Source organism: Triticum aestivum, chromosome 4D, assembly GCF_018294505.1.
Source record: "Triticum aestivum cultivar Chinese Spring chromosome 4D, IWGSC CS RefSeq v2.1, whole genome shotgun sequence".
Lineage (NCBI taxonomy): Eukaryota > Viridiplantae > Streptophyta > Magnoliopsida > Poales > Poaceae > Triticum > Triticum aestivum.
The window spans coordinates 505,983,243-505,996,606 of NC_057805.1; the positions used below are offsets into that span (position 1 = coordinate 505,983,243).

General features: G+C 42.8%; 1 protein-coding gene across 1 annotated transcript; it reads left to right on the plus strand.

Moving 5' to 3' along the window:
• Positions 1–5,000: 5,000 nt before the first annotated feature.
• On the plus strand, positions 5,001–9,860 carry LOC123099105 (transcription factor bHLH168). Its single transcript, XM_044521247.1, has 5 exons — positions 5,001–5,179; positions 5,259–5,432; positions 7,557–7,949; positions 8,507–8,566; positions 9,377–9,860. Exons 1-5 carry the CDS (start codon positions 5,156–5,158, stop codon positions 9,602–9,604), a joined length of 879 nt encoding a protein of 292 aa, XP_044377182.1. The 5' UTR covers positions 5,001–5,155; the 3' UTR covers positions 9,605–9,860.
• Positions 9,861–13,364: the final 3,504 nt, after the last annotated feature.

The following is a 13,364-nucleotide window of genomic DNA, read 5'->3' on the forward strand; positions in this document are numbered from 1 at the left end:
TGAGAGCCAGAAATATTTTTATATTCTCTGCATCCGGGAATATATGTAGCTACTGCTTTTTGTGCGGCGGGTTCTCCCATTCCACTTACTGCAATTTTTGCTCATAAAATCTTGCTGCTTTTTTCTTGTGGGAAGGGGACCTGCACTCAATAATGTTCATGTATGGTCCATGCCCGATAACCATGTGCTTGTCTTTAACCGATGGTTCCAAATATACGCCGCTGTCACTTTGTCACCACATTGAATGTTTGTGTAACAGCAACATGTGCCCAGTTAGCACGTTTATACTATGTTGCTAGTATAGCAGAAAGACTACAGTGGCCAACTCCATTGATATTTTTGAAGCACGGTGGCATTGGAGCACTTCATTTTAAAAACCTCATAATGGTATTTTTGAAGTTTTCATAATAATATATTTTTACAGAAATATGGATGGATGTTCTCCATATACTTGTTAATTTTTGTCCAAAATTCATAAACATATTATAAGCTACACAAAAAAGACAAAAATCCGCTCCAAAAAAAGCCTATGTTGAAGTTTTTTTTTTACATCTCACACTCCCTCCGGTCCTTTTTAGTTCGCATATAAGATTTGTCTGAAGTCAAACCTCGTAAAGTTTGACCAACTTTATAGAAAAAAAATAGCAACATTCACAATGTAAAATCAACTTCCTTAGATATGTCATGACTTTAATTTTCATATTGTGTAACTTTAGCATTGTAGATGTTGATATATTTTCATATAAATATGATCAAACTTTATGAAGTTTGACTTCAGACAATTCTTATATGCAAAGTAAAAAGAACCGGAGGGAGTACAAACACATGGAACTTCGTAGATATATAGTACTACACATCTATATATGCACGCATATATAGAATATTTCAGAATTTTATGAACCATAAACAATAATATTTCCGAACTTCAAAAAAGGGGCTCAAAGTGCTGGTGCTCCAAACTGACTTACCGGTGTACGTACTGCATTGCCTTGCACTACTATAAGAGCAACTCTAGCAGACCCCGCAAAATGCCGGCCCGCAAAACGCGTATGCAGTTCGCGCAAAACAGCTTTTGCGGGCCGGCGCGGGCTGGCAAAGATGTAGACCCCCCAAACGGATCCGTAAAAAAGTATATTCGCGGAATATGCTTTTTTATGGGTCGGCTATGCGGGTTCTGCTCTTTGCGCCGCTGCATCCCCGCAAATCATCAGCCCGCAAATCTCAAATCCAACATAATTTCAACAATCGAAAACAAACTGAGTTATTCAAATCAAACATAAAACAATAATCATTCGCATTACAAATAATTATTCAAATTACGGTAGCAAACTTAAAATAATGCAATACAAAACTTGTCATGAATACAAATACAAATGAATACAAAAGTTAGTCACTGTCCAACCCTTTGCCAATGGTGCTCAATGAGATCTTCCTGAAGTTGAAAGTGTGTGTCTGCATTTTCAATCTTCTTGTATGTCTGAAGAAAAGCTCTAATGCGGTTTGGGTCTCTAGCTGGTTTGACACGGCTACCCACATTATCGTAAAAGAATTCTAAGTCAATTCCTCTCTCATCTTCAAGAATCATATTGTGCAGGATAACACAGCAAGTCATGATGTTCTTCAGGGTTTTCTTATCCCAAAAACGAGCAGGACCTCGGACAATGGCAAACCTAGATTGCAAAACACCGAATGCTCTTTCAATGTCTTTTCGGGCTGCCTCTTGCACCCTTGCAAATTCACATTGTTTTTTTGTTTTGGGTTCTTTGATGCTCTTGACAAATGTGCACCAAGGAGGATATATACCATCTGCAAGATAGTACCCCTTTGTGTATTCATGCCCATTGATAGTGTAGTTGCAAGCAGGAGCATCACCACTAGCAAGCCTAGCAAACAAATGAGAGCGTTGCAACACGTTGATATCATTGCGTGTGCCGGGCATACCAAAAAAGCAATGCCAAACCCATAAATCCTCGGATGCTACAGCCTCTAGCACAATTGTTGCATCACGAGACTTGCCACAATACATTCCTTGCCAAGCCTTGGGGCAATTTTTCCAACTCCAATGCATACAATCAATGCTACCTAGCATCCCAGGCCAATCTCTCCTCTCATTAGCTGCCATCAATTTCTTTGTGTCATCTTCATTTGGTGCCCGAAGATACTCGGGACCAAAGACACGGACGATCACTTTCGCAAATCTACGCACAGACTCAATTGTGCTATCTTCACCAATGCGAAGATACTCATCGGCATAGTCAGCCGGAACGCCATATGCAATCACCCGCATAGCTGCGGAGATTTTTTGATATGCACTAAATCCCTTTAAGCCCGCGACATTCCTTCTCTGAGTGAAATACCGACAATTTGCCTCGCAAGCTTCAACAATTTTCACAAAAAGGGATCGGCGCATTCGGTACAATCTGCGGACGAGGTGTGCAGGATATGTAGGATCCTCCGAAAAATAATCTTGCATCTGTTGGAAATATGCCCTAGAGGCAATAATAAAATGGTTATTATTGTATTTCCTTGTTCATGATAATTGTCTATTGTTCATGCTATAATTGTATTAACTGGAAACCGTAATACATGTGTGAATAGATAGACCACAACATGTCCCTAGTAAGCCTCTAGTTGACTAGCTCGTTGATCAATAGATGGTTATGGTTTTCTGACCATGGACATTGGATGTCATTGATAACGGGATCACATCATTAGGAGAGTGATGTGATGGACAAGACCCAAACCTAAGTATAGCACAAGATCGTGTAGTTCGTTTGCTAAGAGCTTTTCTAATGTCAAGTATCGTTTCCTTAGACCATGAGATTGTGCAACTCCCGGATACCGTAGGAATGCTTTGGGTGTACCAAACGTCACAACGTAACTGGGTGGCTATAAAGGTGCACTACAGGTATCTCCGAAAGTGTCGGTTGGGTTGGCACGAATCGAGACTGGGATTTGTCACTCCGTATGACGGAGAGGTATCTCTGGGCCCACTCGGTAATGCATCATCATAATGAGCTCAATGTGACTAATGAGTTAGCCATGGGATCATGCGTTACGGAATGAGTAAAGAGACTTGCCAGTAACAAGATTGAACGAGGTATGGGGATACCGACGATCAAATCTCGGGCAAGTAACATACCGATAGACAAAGGGAATTGAATACAGGATTGATTGAATCCCCGACATCGTGGTTCATCCGATGAGATCATCGTGGAACATGTGGGAGCCAATATGGGTATCCAGATCCTGCTATTGGTTATTGGCCGGAGAGGTGTCTCGGTCATGTCTGCATGGTTCCCGAACCCGTAGGGTCTACACACTTAAGGTTCGGTGACGCTAGAGTTGTTATGGGAAATAGTATGTGGTTACCGAAGGTTGTTCGGAGTCCTGGATGAGATCCCGGACATGACGAGGAGCTCCGGAATGGTCCGGAGGTGAAGATCGGTATATTGGACGAAGGGTATTGGAGTCTGGAATTGTTCCGGGGGTACCAGGCTATGGCCAGCATGTCCGAAAGGGGTTTCGGAGGCCCCGGCAAGCGTTGGGGGGCCTTATGGGCCAAGGGGAAGAGGCAAACCAGCCCACTAAGGGGCTGTGCGCCCCTCCCAACCCCTCTCACGTAACCAGGAGAGGTGGGGCGCCACGCCTAGGGCATCCGCCCCTCCCGGCTTGGGGGCAAGTTTCCTAGGGGGTGGGGGCGCCCAAACCCATCTAGGGTTTCCCCTGGCCGCCGCCTCCTCCTCTAGATCCATCTAGAGGGGCCGGCCCCCTCTCCCCTTCCCCCTATATATAGTGAGGGGGTGGGAGGGCAGCCACACCCTTCCCTTGGCGCAGCCCTCTCCTCCTCCAACTCCTCCTCCTCCTCCGTAGTGCTTAGCGAAGCTCTGCCGGAGAACCACGAGCTCCATTGCCACCACGCCGTCGTGCTGTTGGAGTTCTCCCTCAACTTCTCCTCTCCCCTTGCTGGATCAAGAAGGAGGAGACGTCCTCGGGCTGTACGTGTGTTGAACGCGGAGGCGCCGTCCGTTCGGCGCTAGATCGGATCCTCCGCGATTTGAATCGCCGCGAGTACGACTCCATCAACCGCGTTCTTGTAACGCTTCCGCTTAGCGATCTTCAAGGGTATGAAGATGCACTCCCTCTCTCTCGTTGCTAGCATCTCCTAGATTGATCTTGGTGACATGTAGGAAAATTTTGAATTATTGCTACGTTCCCCAACAACATCAACATCTCGTTTCCAAGATGGCGATTCCGCGGAATGCACAGACGCCCGACAGTAGATCCTCGCCTCCTCTTTCGGTACTCGTCTTCATGCTCCTTCACGGCAAGCGCCATGACCAATGTTTGCTGCCGAAAGGTCGCAAGCATGGTCTCCACATCCGAGTCGTCCGAATCGGACGAATCGGATAGCAAGAACTTCTCGCAGGGGGTCAACTCCATCTACACGCACGCCGGCGCGTCAATCTACTACACAGCTCGCGAAAATCACAAAAAAGGGACTAACCGGTGGCGAGTGATCCCGGGCGGCGACGAGGGTGGTGCGCTCAGCGGTGGTCGATCCCAGCAGCGGCGGCGACTGAGGGGCGGCTCTTCTCGCCAGATCCGGAGGGGCGGTGCAGCGGCTCGGCGCGGGAGGGTGTGGGGCGGCCCCGCGGAGCGATTCCGCCCGCGGATATGGCCGGAATCGCCGGCGGCGGGCGTGCGGCGGCGGAAGGAAGGGGGAAAAGAGCGCGGGCTGAAATGTCCCTCCCGCCAACTGCTTCTCTGTGATGCAGGGCGCCGCAGCCGCGAGGGGGAAACCCTCGTTTTCCCGGGTTGGGGCCGGAAATTTGCCGCGCCCCCTAAAAAATTTTGCGGGCCGGGGCGGGATGCGGGGTCTGGTCGGGCAGGCTTTTCAGCCCGTACCCGCATTTTGGCGGTTATTTTGCGGGTCGGGGACGGATGCGGGGTCTGCTAGAGTTGCTCTAACCACATATACCTCAGTCACACACATTTAAATTAAGACTAGCTACGTGTGTGGTGCCCTTATATATACCTTGTATAGTAGCATGTTTCCCATACTCCCATAGGCCGGCCGGCCCTTATCCGTATACTGGTCCTTCGTCCTCCATCTCATCATTTTCCTTCCTTCGGATTTCTTCGTCTCCTACCAATGAATGCCTGCGCTCTGAACTCGGTATCTCCCTTTTCTTCTTCATTCATACCCGTTAAGGCCCGCTGCATGCATGCTCATCTCTACCTCGTGAGCTATATAGGTGGAGATGAAGGCGAAGCCGGCGAGGGGCGGGAAGAGGAGCAGGGCGAGCGGCGGCACGGCGGTGGTGCTGCTGGAGAAGAAGGAGTCCGAGAAGGAGAGGAGGAAGCGCATGAAGGCCCTCTGCGAGAAGCTCGCATCCCTCATCCCAAGAGAACACTGCTGCTCCAGCACTGTAAGAACACGTACGCCTCTTCTCATCGTGGCCGGAGCATGCCTGAGCAGCGTGATAGCCAGCTTTTTCACTCCATGTTTATCTTGTGATCTCGTCTCTAAAAGGCATGATCTTTATTTGGACTATTTAACCACTAATGCATTTTTCTTCAAAAAAGATGGATTACACCCCGGGCCATCGAGTGATGCACATGGCCCTACCTTATCTAATTCAATGTTCGACAGTATCCAACCGAAGAAAACGACATAAAGGCATCTCCAACGCCCGGCGCTTAGCACGGGCGCCAGGATTAGAAACCTGGCTAATTGGCAGTTGACGCCCTGAATCCCAGCGCCAGACGTAGCGTCGGCGCAAGACCTGGCAGCGAGTGCTTGACTGATTTTCTTCCCATGCGAAGCGCCCGACTAGTTTAATTTAGCCCGCAGAATTAGCACCTGCCGTTGTAACCTCAGACGCTTAGGCGTTTTTTAATTATATAAAATTTATTTATTTTCTCTATTAGCGCCTCCACAAGCGTCTACCATTGTAGATGCCCTAAGCCTACACAGGACGGTCATAGTAAAAAAAAATCAACAAAAAAGTAACAAGAAAATATGAATTCTCTTACCTCAGAAATCCTATTACTAGAATGCCAACCATATAATGATTGAAATAAATCCGAGCGACCATCTCCCATTAGTTGCACCCGGCGACCGTGAACGCCCTCTCCTCCCATATTAGAAAGAACCCGTATGGAGCCAATTAATAGCTTTGAAAATGACATGTAAAAGATTTGAATTTTCAATCAGGTTAAAAAGTTAGAACACAATTATCGCGGCAACTCTCCATAGCCAAAAGTAAAGCACAAACTTAAACATGAATCTGAGCCTTATGCTAGGATGAATACCCTCCAACTAGTACCCAAACGTATTCAAACTACCTGTAGGTGGAGATAGATTAAAGACGACATGAACAGTACACCGTAATAATATGGCAAGAAGGCATTGAAGGAAAATATGCTGAATCGGTTCTTCATTGCCGCAAAAACAACCTTTTGTGCAACCTTGTCACCCACGCTTCTTGAGGCTATTCTTAGTTAAGATCATTTTTCTATCTAGGTACCATAAGGAAATCTTGATTTTAGTTGGAACGTTAAGTTTTGAAATATACTTGCGATGAAATGGCGGGCCATCATTGATGAGGTATGTATACATGGATTTCATAGAGAATACGCCGGAGGAATTCAACTTCCAACGGAAAGGTGTCTGGTTCTTCATTGGGGGTGACAATCATCAATCTATTGATAAGGTGCAACTAGTCCATCCACTTCTCCCTGATGAGAGACCGTTTAATTGCAACATTCAACGGAACATGTTCCAACACCGATGCAACAGAAACCTCCTTCCTTTGCACAATGTTGTAAGGATAAGTGTATTGCAAAGCTAGAGGCTCGTCCCCCAGCCATGTAGTGGTTAAGACATTGCCCACCACAAAAGATCCTCTATGGCAAATTTACTTTTGACCCCATCAAACCTTTCCAAAATGGCGAATCAACGGGTTTGGCTTGAACCCGAGACTAGAATTTTGAGTGGAGATACTTATTTCTCAAGAACTCCTGCCAGACCGCATCCTCAGTAAGTAACTTGAACAACCATTTGCTGAGCGGACACTTATTTTTTTTATTTTGAGATCCTCCAGACCAAGACCACCTTGGTCTATAGGTCTGCAAATGACACCGCATCTCATTAGGCGATATTTTCTTTTGTTTTCATCAGATTTCAAGAAGAATCTAGATCTATAGAGGTCAAGTCCTTCCCTAACCGCTTTGGGTACCAATGTTCAGAAAATTGGTACCACATATCATTGAAGTTACTAACCAAGAAGTCAAGTCTTTTCCTAACTGCTTCAGGTACCACACATCGTTGAAGAAAACCCACAATTGATCTTATGTTAGATGATTCTATAATCCAAAAGGTTTTATTATGTGTGATTGTGCATCATGATTCAAAGACCGGTAAATATAGAACTCTTCCATTATCTAAAAATATAAGGTTGTTTGAGCCAAGTAAATCATGTCAAGAAATAAAAATTGAAAATTCTTTCACGTAATTTTTTCATATTGTTGTTCCTCAAATGTGTATGTAGGATACAATGACCCAGCTAGGCAGCCTGGATGTTGGGGCGTCATACATCAAGAAGCTGAAGGAGAGGGTCGATGAGCTACAACGTAGGAGGAGCTCCGTGCGGGCCTTGGATACCTTAAAAGGACATACTAGCATCCCAACACCCACTACCACCACTACCACAAGCAGCGGTACAGGGTCGCCAGAAGAAGAGAAAGCTTGGGAGGCATCGGAACCGATATTGCAGGTGCGGCAACACGACGATTCAAGCATGGAGGTGAGACTGATATGCTGCATGGAGAGGCCGATCAAGCTCCATGAGGTAATCACCATCCATGAGGAAGAAGGTGCTGAGATCATCAACGCCAATCACTCGGTTGCTGGCCGCAAAATGTTCTACACTATACACTCTCGGGTACGTATACATAGGTTCAGCCTTTTGCTTTTGCAACTAGCAAATATATCTACGTTGCAAAATGTATGGCGCACAAGAGTCTTAAGGATTCAAGTTTTGAACAATAATTAATTACACCTACAAAATATATTTTATATTATATGGAAATCGTATCACTAGATTCGTATTCAAAAGCATCCGATTCTGAATAAAATGAATTTTGTGCCAAAAACAGTCTTCCTTTTTGGAACTTTGCAGTAGCCTTATAAAAATATTACACCATAATTTATTGAGGGGTACCCATTTGTTTCTAGTGTGATATTAAACTGAATAGCGACGTATATATACAAGTAAAATGCACGTCTTAATATGTTTTCTTTTTAGTACATGTTTCTTTCTTTCTTTTTCGTCCCTCTCTACTGTCTAGAATGTCTAGTAAATTTAATAATATGCGACTGCAAAATGTCTCTTTCGTACTGCGTGATGGAGGACTGGTTACCATCTAATACCTAACATTGATCTATTTTTGCCTCAAAGTCCAGTTAATTAATTGCATAAATTTCTTCTATAATATGCAGGCCTTCAGCTCGAGAATTGGCATAGATGTTTCAAGGGTTTCTGAACGACTGGGAGCATTGGTATGATAGTAAATGGATCCATGCAAAATATATAAATAACTATATAAAATGATTATCCCACGGATGGTACATAGAAGTCTAGTCATTAATCGACCAAGTAGGGGATGGAAACACCTTAACTAGGCAGTAATTCGTGTCTAAGCTCGGGCTCATCTGCATTCGATGAACAATAAATTCAAAAAATAGTAAAAAAATTCAAATAATTCTGGAAGTTTATGGCATGCAAGATGCTCATGTGCGGAAGGAGCATGCACATTTTCAGGTGTTTGGACATTCGAGGACCTCTAGCTAAAAAAGTCCAAATAGTGTTCTTTTTCAAAGTTTCTTTCAGAGCCATTTTTTTAGCCACAACCTCCTTGAATGCCCAAACACCATGAATTTTTGCATGCACATCGCGCATTCGAGCATATCGGATGCCAAGTTCTATTAGATTTTTTGAATGTTTTTTTAATTTTATTTGAATTTGATGTTCACACCTAGGCACTTAGGTACACCGAATCATGACACTCTTAATTAGTTCTGCACCTGGGCACCAAATGGCCGCATTCTTAATTAGCTAGCTAAAGTCTTATCCATGTTAATTTCACAACATGATCGATGTATGACAAAGATGTTGATTGATCGAAGATAAATAGTCACCTAGTATAAATATATATTAACAGGTTTTGGGTTGTCATAGTTTGGTGTATGTTGTTAATTGAGATAAAGTTTAAAAGTGTTCTATCTTATCCCGCCCTCCTAGATTTAGTGTTGTATAAACCGAACATTCTTTTGAAAATGCTTGTCTTGTTTGGTCATCTAAATGTGCAGCTCCGACTTTTTTCGCGCGAAAATCAGGCATCGTCATGCATGCGCAACACTCAGGTCCTCAGGTACACTGATGGGACCAACGCGACTCCTCCCAAGGAGCTCGTCAGCAACAACGATATAGGTGGAACCGATAAGGTGCCAAATCCCGAGTGTGAGTCTTGGGCTGAGCAAGACCAAGTGATGTGGAGTTCCCTGCTTGCGTCAATATCACCAGAGTTAATCGAGTAGGTGTGGGCTGTGTCAACCATGGTTGAGCCCTGGTCTACCTGTGGGTGCATGTTCTCCTCGCATCCATGTAATTGGCAAATCTGAGGAAGAATATCTCTCGGTAAATGACTACTTCAACAAAGTAAAGGAACTCGTCGAACTATGGCCATGCTAGTGTCTCCTATCGCCAAAGACGACATGGTCTCCTATGTGTTGTGTTACAATCCCCCGTTGTCATTGATCACAACTCAAACAGACCCGGTATCCCTTGGTGACTTGTATTCTCGTCTACTTTCTTTTCAAATCATGTTGGAGCAGCAATACCTCTCCTTCCAAGGCAACTCTTCAGGCAACTTTACTCCACCTGGGCGTGGTGGCGGCAAAACATGTCATAAATCATCAAACCCAAATATGGAGTACTTAAGAGATGCACTTTCACAATGTTGCAAGCTCCAAATTGATCTAAGCATTACATATTTATTAAGGTGAGTTGTTAAGATATAGAATTGTTAACATGTTTATATTTGCTCATCCTCCTAGATTTTCTGCCACCCTCTCCTCCCTCCCCATAGCTACCGTCTCCTCCCTTCTCTATAGATACCAACTCCTACTTCCCCATCCCCCTTTCCCCTCGCCGCTGCTAGAGACTAGTGGCGAGCTAAGTCCTGGCACGGGTTGATGAAGGCGACGGCGGGAATATCTCTGCTCCGATAGTCTCTGATGGAGAGATGCGATCTACGGGTGACAAATAGAGGCAAAGGGTGTGGTCGTGTAGCGATGGTGTTGTTGTTTCCGATTGGACGAGCGGACTCCTGAGCTGAGTCATTGGTGCACGCGACCCCATCTGCAGGTACGCGGGCAACATCGACGACCTTCTGAGTTCCAACAAGTAGTCCTCCGCTTGTTCCACGGATGGCGGCGTGCTCTTGTGTTGCTAGGCAATTGTCATAATGGGTCGCAAGGTCTAAAACCTTTATATCGGCTATAATGAAAAGTATGTTTTGCCAACCAATTAATCTTCTGTCACATGCGAGGACGAATTGCGATTTTGCTCGTGTTGGTGCCTCCCTCGCTAATCTTCGTCACGTGTGTGATGGTGACTTTTGGTCGTTTAGAGCCTTCAGTGGCGACTGACACTTGTTGTGTCTTGACAAGCTTCTTATGTGAGCACGAGCATGGTCTTCACTTGTGTTGCGTCTCACGTCAAGATCGTGCTACACATGTAACTGCTGGGATGGCCGAAAGTGGTGAGGACAATACATTATGGCTTTGATTTGGTGGTGCTTCTCGAGTACCCGGTATCGACCTCGGGGTGAAAACCCTAGGCCTAACTCTAGTTGGTTATACCTGGCAACGATAGTGTTTTTGTGTTGTTACCTTGTTGAAGGCATTGCTCATATTTGCTTGGACTTTTATCTTGAGGGTGAAACCCAAGATCTGGCCTTTGGAGGTTGGAGTCGGCGACGGTGGCGCATGAGCATCGTTCCCTTACTGAATGCATTGCTACTAGAGAACCTTTCGCATTATCCTTGTGATGTCAAGAGATGGTTGGTGCAGATGGTCGTTGTTGTAGTTCCTCGATCATTGTTTTCCTCGCTGCAGGTTTTCTTCCTCCGTCTAGGCATAGCTTCGGTCTTGTAAGACTTCGATCTTTGCTTGCATGATTTTGTGTGTGTCAATGTTGGTTGCGTGCATCGTAGTGGTGCTCATTGTGTATTGTATTTTTTTCATTGTGTATTGTGTCCTCTAGATGTTTAATTTGACTCAATAACTTCACCCTTTGTCAAAAAATGATTTGGTGTTATATGTACTGAATAGGCTGGTTAGTTATAACCCTAACGAACCACAACTTGTATCAAAGGGGAATGAGCTTCCCCGCCGCGCCAAAGTTGGGCCAATTTTCCTTTAAACAACGCCTTAAGCGCCAAATATGAGTTGGGTCTCGGTTGTCCTTCTACTCATTTGATGAGGGTTTCAGGGTACAGTTGTAGATGCTTGCGAAGACTATATCTTGCTCATAGTGAGTATAGCTTCCGTCTCGTAGTAGCATTTTCTTCCCCGTCGTAACCTGGGCTAGCCCGTTTCATTATTTTTTTATTGCTTGCATTGTTCATGTTCGATCACTCGTTGTAGCTGCAACTTTAATTGAATTATTTGTTTTTCTTTTTCTTTTTTTCTTTATGTTTTCTTTGTTTCTTCCTAGTTTTCTTTGGTTTCTCTGTTTCATTTTCCTGTTCACTGTTTTTGTTGTTTTTTCATGGGGTTTTCCTTTTTCTTTCTTTTTTGCAATGATTTTTTGGTTTCTTTTTTCTTTCCCAGTTGTTTTCTGGGTTTTTTTTCCCGGAATTCCTTGTTTCTTTACGGTTTTCTTTAGTTTTCCTTTTTCTTTGTTTTCTCACCGGTTTCCTCGTTTCTTTCAGGTTTATTTTTCTTTTTTTGTTTCTTGGTTTTGACTGATTTTTTTCTTTTCTTTCTAACTCTGTTCGTTTTTCTTTGTTTCTTTTTTTTATTTTCTTCTTTTTCATTTTTTCCCTTTCTTCAGTTTTCTTTGCTTTGTCTTTCTTTTCTCCAACACATGTCTACATTTTTCATATGCATCTGTACATTTTTCGTGTGTATCAGGAACATTTTTTATACATGCTCAACATTTTTAAATCATGATTATCATTTTAAAAACATTAGGTTTGATGACTAATTCTACATACACATTGTAATTTTTTGGTATATATCAAGAAATTTTTTAATACATGTTTTAAAGAAACTAAATACATGATTGACATTTTTGTTACACGGTAAAAAAATTTAAAATATATTTTCATGTTAAATTTTTTTAACACAGATTTCAAGTTTTTCGTATACATCAGTAAAACAAATTATACATATTTAACATTTTTTTTGAAATAGATGATTAACATATTTTCAATTTTTTGTGTTTGAATATTTTTCTTACACACTATGCATTTTTCGAATATACCAAGAAGATTTGTTTATACACCTTTAATATTTTTTGATACACAATAAACATTTTTAAAAATTTATGTTTTTATGCATGTTCTACATGCTTTGTCTACACCAAGAACATTTGTTTTATATACATTCAACTTTTTTTAATACATGATCAACATTTTTTATACACATTGTATATTGTGTATGTATTTTTCACATAGATGATTTTTTTCCAAACACATGAACATTTTTTGTACCGATAAAGTTTTTTGAAAAATTTGGGAACAATTTTTCATATTCATGATCTTATTTTCTTTTTGTGAAACTTTTCAGAAAACTCATGAACAATATTTGAATTCGGGAAGTTTTGTTCAAATTCAGGAGCATGATTTTAATACACAAACATTTTTCAAAATCATGAATATTTTTTGAATACGCAAACATTTTTCAAAATCATGAATATGTTTTTATTTTTTTCGAACATTTTTTTATGAATTCATGATCATTTTATGGACTATTATTTCCAAATTCACAATTGTGTAGAAATTTGGGACTTTTTTGAATTGCTAATTATTTTAAATGTAAAAACCAGAAAAGAAAAAAAAGCAACAAAGACGAAATTAAAAAACTAGGGTTACCCTGCCCGTTGCATGGGCCGGCCCAATAGGGCTGGGTGTGGGGGTGCGCGTTTCCGCGACTTCAGGCGCATAGGTCGTCAAATAGGAGCTCTCGATCAATACATAGTGCGTAGATTTTTTTTCGAAGAAGCACCTGTAATTTTATTCACCCTCATAACAATTATAATTACACTGATCTGGATCTAAGATCCAAGAAA

Excerpts from the sequence above, each read along its gene's own strand:
- LOC123099105 (XM_044521247.1), top strand. The coding sequence starts at position 5,156 with ATGAATGCCTGCGCTCTGAACTCG. Across the intron at positions 5,433-7,556 it reads AACACTGCTGCTCCAGCACT|GATACAATGACCCAGCTAGG; the intron begins GTAAGAACACGT and ends ATGTGTATGTAG. Across the intron at positions 7,950-8,506 it reads TCTACACTATACACTCTCGG|GCCTTCAGCTCGAGAATTGG; the intron begins GTACGTATACAT and ends TATAATATGCAG.